The sequence below is a fragment of the Pyxicephalus adspersus genome, chromosome 6 (genome assembly GCF_032062135.1).
Source record: "Pyxicephalus adspersus chromosome 6, UCB_Pads_2.0, whole genome shotgun sequence".
Classification (NCBI taxonomy): Eukaryota; Metazoa; Chordata; class Amphibia; order Anura; family Pyxicephalidae; genus Pyxicephalus; species Pyxicephalus adspersus.
This window is the reverse complement of record NC_092863.1, coordinates 34,562,357-34,571,143: the sequence shown is the minus strand read 5'-3', so window position 1 is coordinate 34,571,143 and position 8,787 is coordinate 34,562,357. Positions and strand designations below refer to the sequence as shown.

Sequence of the window (8,787 nt, the reverse complement as noted above, 5' to 3'; positions counted from 1 at the left end):
ATGGATGGAAACAATTCTTCTTTCCTGGCAGGATTCATCCTTAAAGGACTTCCATGTATGAATGGGTTAAGTATTCCTCTCTTTTTGGTTCTCATGGTTATTTATATCTCCACTTTGTTTGCAAATGGCCTGCTCATTAGCACGGTTAAAGGAACGCCATCTCTTCACAAACCAATGTATTTTTTTCTTGCAAATTTGTCATTTTTGGATATCTGCCTGTCTTCAGTCACCTTACCCAAGTTACTGCAGAGCACACTGTCCATGAAAACTATTCCTTTCGGCGGTTGTGTCTCCCAGTTATACTTCTTCCATTTTTTGGCAAGTTCAGAGTGTTTTCTGTACACCATCATGGCCTATGATCGCTATGTAGCCATATGTCGACCCTTACACTATAACAGCCTGGTGAGCTGGCAGGTTTGTATATGTCTTGCCTTCGGATCCTGGTTGGCTGGGTCTCTGCACTCCATTACTCACACTGTGCTAACCTTCCGCCTTCCATTTTGTCACTCCAATGAGATAGATTATATTTTCTGTGATATAATACCTGTGCTAAATTTGGTCTGTGCCGACACCTCAATCAACAAAACTATGATACTGGCTAATATTGCAGCAATATCATTAAGTTGTTTTTTTCTGATCATGACATCTTACATAAATATTATATTAGCTATAATGAGAATAAAAACCATTGATGGAAGGAAGAAGGCTTTTTCTACATGTGTCTCTCATATAACAGTGGTAGCATTGTTTTATATTCCTTGTGTGTTCACCTATATGCGTCCCAACTCAAAATCTTCTTTTGATGGAGCAGTGGCTGTTTTTTACACAGTGATCACCCCTTTACTAAACCCAATTATATATAGCCTAAGAAACAAAGAAGTAAAGGCAGCCTTAAAGAAATTACTATATTAATTTGAAAAATGTTCCGAAATGTTATGTGAATTAGTTATATTTTTGTTATATGATATGATTTTGTTTATATAGCTATAAAATGCACAAATTAGTGCAGTGATTATGATTATTATGATTAAGAGTGGTCTGCTGATTAAATAAAAAATTCTATCGTAAATTAGAGTTTTTAGAGTATATACTGAGCAGGAGCATAATAACACTGCTAGCAAGATATGGACTTATTTTAGGACCCTTGGATCATGTGTGTAAGTGTAAACCTAATGCAGGCTGATTTTTGAAGCAAACTATGTATTAACATTGTAAATTTGTTGCATAGTTTCTCGCCAGCACTGCCTATTGTAGGTTGGTAAAGATAAAGGCACTGCCTCCCTTTCAGCAGTAATGTTATCAACTTACAACCCATTTGATATCTGTGATTTTGAATTGTTGAGGGTGCCAAATCAACAAAGACATAGTAATTATGGCCTTGGAAGGATAGGGGCTCTCTTTCCCTAGAACAACGGAGAATGTGCTCTTTTGTACGATAGTAATGGAACTTGATGATAACATCACAAGGTGGACCCTTTGGTTGGCGGTTGGTCAGAGCTCTTTGCACTCGGTCTATCTCAAGCTGTTCAACTGGTACATCTGGGCCTAATTCCTGCAGATGAGCTAAGATAGTAGACGACAAATCCACAATGTGCTCTGGGAGGCCCCTTATGCACAGATTGGATCTTCATGGCCCTCTAAGACCGTGGAGAAGTCAGTCATACAGCCTTCTAACTGTGCAGTGCAATGGTAAACCTCCTTCATTTCCTTGGTAAAACGTGCAGCCAACCTGTTAATTTGAGCTTCCAATGCATTATGTAATATTGATTGAAAGTGTTCCAAGGTGAATGAGGAAGAAGAAGAAGGCACTGCAATATCGGGTGGCGAGGGGTCCACTGTCATTGACTGAGATGGTGACTGATCCAACTCAGGGGAGGGAGATGGCTCCTCACTTAAATCAACAAAATCAGGCGTTTTAGCCCTATATAGGGCAGCTTTGCGTTGCTCTAGGGTAGTGCCAGAGGTGTTGGGAAGGTTATCCCCCTGGGTCCCACTCATACCTGGGCCTGATGGTGCAGTCGGATGGGGGCTGTTATCATCCTGGAAGTGTGGCCGGGTTTCTAGCACGCTGGAGGGGCCTGCAGGATTCGCTAGGCTTGCGGGCGCCATTTGGAAAGTTGCATGAGCGATCTTGTTTTGCCTTTCTACTCTTAGAGGACTGGGAATGGGTGCCCATACTGCCCAGAGGTGTCCACTACGTCCAGGACTGAAAATGGATGCAGATGACAAACCTTCAAAATAGACAAGTATAAATAATAGCACAGAAAGAGAGAACCCTGACCAATAGAGTTTACAATCTAAGCAATGGGTAGTGTAATATATAACAGGAGGTATAGGATTTTGGTTTACATGATATTTAAGTGCCCAAGCTGTCAGCTTGTTAGAAAAGGTTTGTGAACACTCAGGGTTTCTACATGACTACTTTCTAAGTGTAATCTAATCTGCATCATATTAGGAATAGCAAATGCGCACAAAACATCATTTCTTTATTGAATAATGTAACCAACCAATATAATTTATAGAAAATATGATAACAGCTAGGATTTTGATATTTTAATTTCTTGAACTGCTGTACTGAGTGAACAATGTATATGTTTTTGACAGTTTTGTGGCTTGACCTGTTCCATTACTAAAATAACAATATCTAATGCATCAAATAAATTCACCACCACTGTAGTCCTTCCTTAAGATGACAGTTCTACAGTAGTCAATGGTCCACTCATAGGTGAGTCAAGTGGACACCATATAATTCCAAAACAGATAACCAAAATCATTGGATCGTAGAAAAAAACACATACCGGTAGATGTTCTACAGCACCACTGGAACAATGTTTCATGGACTACTTAACTTGACTCCCAAAAGTCTGTCCACACACTCTATGTAGGGAATTGGCTTTTGGGAGATGTGGTTGTGGGAGGGGGTGCCTATGTGCAGAAACCACATCTCATCAGCTGCTTCAAAAGTATTTTTAAGCCTGGTGATGTAACAGACAGCATTGAAAGCTGATTTTTGCTGCAGGAACAGGTAAAAAAATGTTAACCTAAACCTTAAAATGTTACTTAAACCTTAACTCCCAATATACCCGACTAATTTCATAAGCAATTATTGCTACCAGTTCAATGTCAGATACAATGGTGCCCAATATACCTGCCCATCCTGCCGTGAAGCATAGTGCTATATCATGGTGTGGTGTTTATTTGCAGTTTTATAGCCTATTCACACCTGTCCTCTGCTGTACTTTGTTTTTCTACTCATGTTAATGCATGTTGCATGCATTAGCAAGTTGCAGTGCCATTCATTCTGAACGAAACCCAATGCATTAAGACAATGGGCGCAATTTATAAAAACCCCAATGGGTCTGATTTTTTAAATCTCTCTAAATCTGTAGAAGATAGACTATCATTGGAGAAACTGGGTGATTCAGCAAGCCTAATTTACTTTACTACTTTATTACTTTACTATTAGTAGGCAAATGTAATAAATTCTGAACCAGATCCATTGCACACTAGCTGGATCAGCCAGGTTCTCCCATGATAGTCTATCTTCTCCAGTCTTGGAAAGTTTTAATAAATCAGACCCAATGAGACCATTAGGAAATCTATGCAGCCAGGAAAAGAATGAACAAACAGGCTTGGCACTTATAGTGTGTGATCTGTTATTTGACTTGGATCACATGACATATCAAGTGGAGCATACAACAGAACCCCCCAGCTTGGCTAATCTACGCAACTTTTGTGGCTGGCAACCATGCGGCTGGGAGATGGGGGAACCAGAAGAGTACTATCTTCCACTGTAAGTCACGTTTTCTATTTCCCTCCCAGGGTCAACCACTGTAAGCCATGATCCAGACTTTTAAAAGCCTGAAGAATATTGCAATGCACGCTCTGAAGTCCCCCTAGGGTAATCCACTGTAAGGCATGACCCTGACCTTCCAGAGAGTGTATCTCTTATGGGCAGAGAATACAAAACATTTCCTGCCAATGATGATCTGGTGGTTCTACCTGCAAGCTAATTGATTGGTGCTGAGAACAAACACCAGCTCACCCCAGACCAAGAATGAGCCTAATTATAAAGATTCTGCCTTAACAAATAAAATGTAATTGGCTCAGATGAAAGAAGTTATTTTTATTAGCAGGTAAAGCATCCCTGCCACCTGACCGGAAATGGAATATGGGTCAAGGAATGGTTGCAACCATGATGGTCAAATTACACAGAGGTTTTCCTAATGCCAGACACTCTTTAGGCTGAACTCCAAGCAAACAGTTAAGTACACAGTTGGTTTACCTACCAATAGGTTAGTGTACTTGTCTATTTTTTGAGATTCACACATTTGTGCCACAAAGCATGGCCCAGTCTGCCAGTGGAGGGATATGATCTTTCTCTGCTGCAGTTTCATTTTGATGTGGAGTCTACTACCCACCATTTACCGTGTGACTGGAAAGTAAAAGTAACATAGCGATAAACCCATCTCTCTGTCACTCCTTTCTCTTGAGTGTTTCTTTCACCAGAAATACACTACATGTGTTACAGTACAGCTTAACGCTCAATGTAAGCTGGGCCTGCACTATGCTAAATAAAGCAGAAGTGATTTGTCCTACAATAAGGACTAGTATTCTTGGGATATTTTTATTGCTAGAATGGCAAACAAAATCCTTCTCCATGGAGTTCTTAAGGCTTATATATTAAGTGATCAGAGGAACGGACAAGAAACAAAAAAGACATTGCCTAAAGCCTAGGTTAAACCACAGATATTGTGTTTGGTTTCTCAGAAGATATTGTGGTCATTATTTTAGGTAACACTAGTATACCAGCCCGGTGAGCTGGCAGGTTTGTATGTGTCTTGCCTTCGGATCTTGGTTGGCTGGGTCTCTGCACTCTATTACTCACACTGTGCTAACCTTCCGCCTCCCATTTTGTCACTCTAATGACATAGAATATTTTTTCTGTGATATAATCCCCATGCTAAATTTGGTTTGTGCTGACACCTCAACCAACAAAACTATGATACTGGCTAATATTGCAGCAATTGCCCTAGTTTGCTTTCCTCTGATCATACCTTCTTACATAAATATTATATTAGCTATAATGAGATTAAAAGCAATTGTTGGAAGGAATAAGGCTTTTTCCACCTTTATCTCTCATATAACTGTTTTATATTCCCTGTGTGTTCATTTACATGCATCCCAACTCTAAAACCGCTTTTGATGGGACAGTGGCTGTTTTTTACACAGTGATTACCCCTTTACTAAACCCAATTATATATAGCCTAAGAAACAAAGAAGTAAAGGAAGCCTTTAAAAAAATTAATATGTTAATTTAAACATTTTCCCAATATTTTATGTAAATTTTTTACACCGATGTTATACAGTTTGTTTTTGTTAAAAAGAAACTTAAAGCTGAAAGTACAGGTAAATTTAAAAGTCTTAAACCAATGCAGCTATGTAATTATTAATATACCATGAAATGTATTTTTAAATGCAAGCCATGTACATATCTGAATTTCACCTGGTATCATCTTGAGTGAATGTAAGAGGAAGAAGCAGGCAGAGCAGCAAGTAAACTATTGTCTGTCGAAGCAAGGTATTAGATGCTGCTACAATTCTAGATGTTAGAACTTCATACCTCCAGGTTTTTAAAATACACAACTGTGCTATTTATTTTTTCATACATAAGCCACATGCACATGACTTAGTGCAAATTCTTTAATATACCTCAACCAAGATATATGCACATAAATAAATTCACAGTAATTCCTAAACCTTTTGTAACACATTTTAACTCGCAAGATTGGGGGACATATCCCCCTGTAAATAAAAAAGTGTGCCGATCTCACTGCACATGCACAAGAATGTCCCTTTTTTCATTGTGGGGACAAGCTGCTTCTTCACATTTCTAACACTGCACCCTGAAGCCTCCTGGGATATATGACATAGGTAGTGAAGACAGAAGGGGAGGCCCCCTTTTTTTTTTTGTTTAAATGTTTTTAGGAAAAAAATAACAAACACATGTATGTTTCATATAAAATGGTTGTCTACCCCTTCAAATAAAGTAAAAATTGTGGTGATAGGTCCGTTGTAAGTAAAATCTACCACAATCCGTGCCTAAGTCATCGCTTTACCTGTACTTACACAATGTAGAGATAGCTTTGCCCACTAGAGGCCCCCATTGTTTAAACTAAATATACTTTGGGCAATAAGAGAGTTCAACAAATACAGGTGAACAGATACACATACAATATAGTAATGAGCGAATGATGAACTTTGTATGGAGTGAATTTTTAATTTCCATGTGCTCATTAAAACATTTAAACAGAGTGCAGATGTGTCTGAGGAAACTCAAACATTGTACACATTTAAATACAGTTTTGTTAAATAGAGTATAGAGTATGCAGTGTTATTTTGGGTTGCTCACTAGTAAAAAAAAAAAACTTGATCTTGTAAACAAAGCACTGCAGAATGTATGTCAGAAAAAATGGCAGCAGCCCTTAGAGCCTCTTCCTCCAATGTCCATTCTCCTAAGGGAACTGGAAAAATGGTTCCTTAATTTAAGGGGTATGTAGATACCATGTCCACATCTTGAACTCCAGCTACCTTCTAATTATTATTTGTAGCAGTGAGAAAGTTTATATATAGTTTATAATATATTCTTTTATATAGTGGCTGAAAGTCACAATCATCAGAGGCATGTAGGCCTTATGTTCGTTATTAAATTTTACCTGGTGGAGTCTCTTTCCTACCGCAAGCATAACATGCAAGTATGGATAAAACAGTGTCCTCCAAATCTAATTTTGTAGTGTTCCTTGGGATCAAGCCAAATATGAGTAGCTCGGGAGGTTTTCTTTTAGTGTATTACAATTTGTATATTGCTAAAAGAGCTGGCTGTAATTTTTCATGCCTCTTAGGCAATATTTAGTATCTAGAACCAATAACATTGTATTTTTTGGTCATACCAGGCCTTTTTCTACATACAAATTAGGAAGAGCAACTGTTAAAGTGGGCTGTGTCATATTAGCCATGTAGGTTTGAGGTGTAGTCAGTAATAGGGGGACTTTTCTCACACATATTTAAATAACGTCTTAAAGACATCTGACTGCTTACATCTCTTGTTTTGTGGAGGACGTGAATGCCGTGAATGCACTCATTCACTCAGAGAAGAAGTGGTATCACAATGAAGATAGTCTGTGCTTTATTTGTTTTAGAAATTTTATACTGGGGTATGGTCTAGAATGAAATATTGAAAACATATATAGTTATAATACAATGTAAATATAAAAATCATTTTACATGCTGTCTTTTTATAGATCTTACCACAGGTCAAATGGTGACCCAATCATCCACCGATCTACTCAGTAAAGAAGGGGAATCAGTAACCTTCAATTGCACTTACAGTGCTGGGTATCCGACACTTATGTGGTACCTTCAAGAACCAAGCAATTCCATTATATTTATACAACATGACCAGTCCACAACTGATGACTTGATACCAAGGTTCAAACATCGATTCTATGCAACTTTCGTACCAAAGGAAAGATTCTTCACCCTGACAATATCACCGGTTACAGCAGAAGACTCAGGCATTTATTACTGTGTCCTGAGGCTCACAGTGATTAAATGCCATTACACAGGTGTACAAGAAAAGGAAGGATATGAAGTCAGATGAACTAGTAAACTGCAGGCATCTAATGAGAGGCTTAGTCTGCTGTGTTGATGTGTGAATTCTTTTGTCTGTTATTTCAGGAGTAGTTTATACTACAGTAGATAACCTTTATAATGCAAAAAATTAATGTTGATTTTACAAGTGAGGTTTAAAAAAACTTCTAGTAGAGAAAACTACAGTTACTTTTCTGGAGTGTGATAAGTCTAATACTGTTGTCCTCTTTCTTGCTTTACTAATTTAAGTGAGAGACAATATATTACATTTCCATTCCAGAAAGAATGTTTGTTTGTTATAATACTCATTAAACTACTATTTTAGGAATGTACCTGTTTACCTGTTTATTCTTCTAGTTCTTCTTTCCTGGCACTGTTTACAGTGATTGTCTGGAAACTCCATAGTCTTGCTGCATAATTTGAAGTATTGTTAGGTTCACCACTTCTGAAAATGTTGGCCCAGACTGCTCCTTTTCATTCACGCATAGCATATAATGAAACACTGGAGGGAGAAGAGGTAGGAGAGGTTTCCTGCTGCCCCTAAAACAGTGCACATTATATGGACTTGTGGTCACTTGACTGCCCAAATAAAAAGAGTAGAAAAAATATTTAGAGAAGATCACAAAAAGCGTACCTAAATTCAGAAATTTCACTTTACATAAAATGGTAGACAACCCTTTTATGTTAAGTAAAAATTCAGTTTGTTTTTTTAAGTACAACACTCTTTAAAAAAAGTGTGTAGCACCACCCCGCTAATTCTCAATCTCCTAGGCAGTCGAGAATGAATGGGAGCGCAAAGCCGCCCGGGATACCTACGTCAGGCATCCTGGGAGGCTCTTGGGTGCTCCTTCTGCGCATACCCCCCATCTATGTCTCTTCTTCCTGGTTTTTCTTGCTACATCACCCCACCCAAGATGAGATCGGGTGACGTAGGAAAAAGAACCAGGAAGAAGAGACGGAGATGGCAGCGCCCGGCCCACTGGCTCACGGACAGATGCCGGAACGACGTTGGAATTGTTAAGGATACATTTTAAAGATTAGGGCCCAAGATCGGGTGACATTTCCTCTTGAGAATTGCACGTTTTTCTTTTACATTGCAAGAAAGCCCTATTCCCTTCCCCATGTGCGAAGGTGCAG

The 8,787-nt window shown here is 38.6% G+C and overlaps 1 protein-coding gene and 1 pseudogene across 1 annotated transcript; both read left to right on the top strand.

Moving 5' to 3' along the window:
• LOC140332666 (olfactory receptor 10G4-like) lies at nucleotides 1-912 on the top strand. The gene has a single exon (XM_072413859.1). The coding sequence runs from the start codon at nucleotides 1-3 to the stop codon at nucleotides 910-912; it is 912 nt and encodes a 303-aa protein (XP_072269960.1).
• Nucleotides 913-3,748: 2,836 nt separating this feature from the next.
• Nucleotides 3,749-5,321, top strand: LOC140332665 (olfactory receptor 10G4-like; annotated as a pseudogene).
• The last annotated feature ends 3,466 nt before the right edge of the window (nucleotides 5,322-8,787 follow it).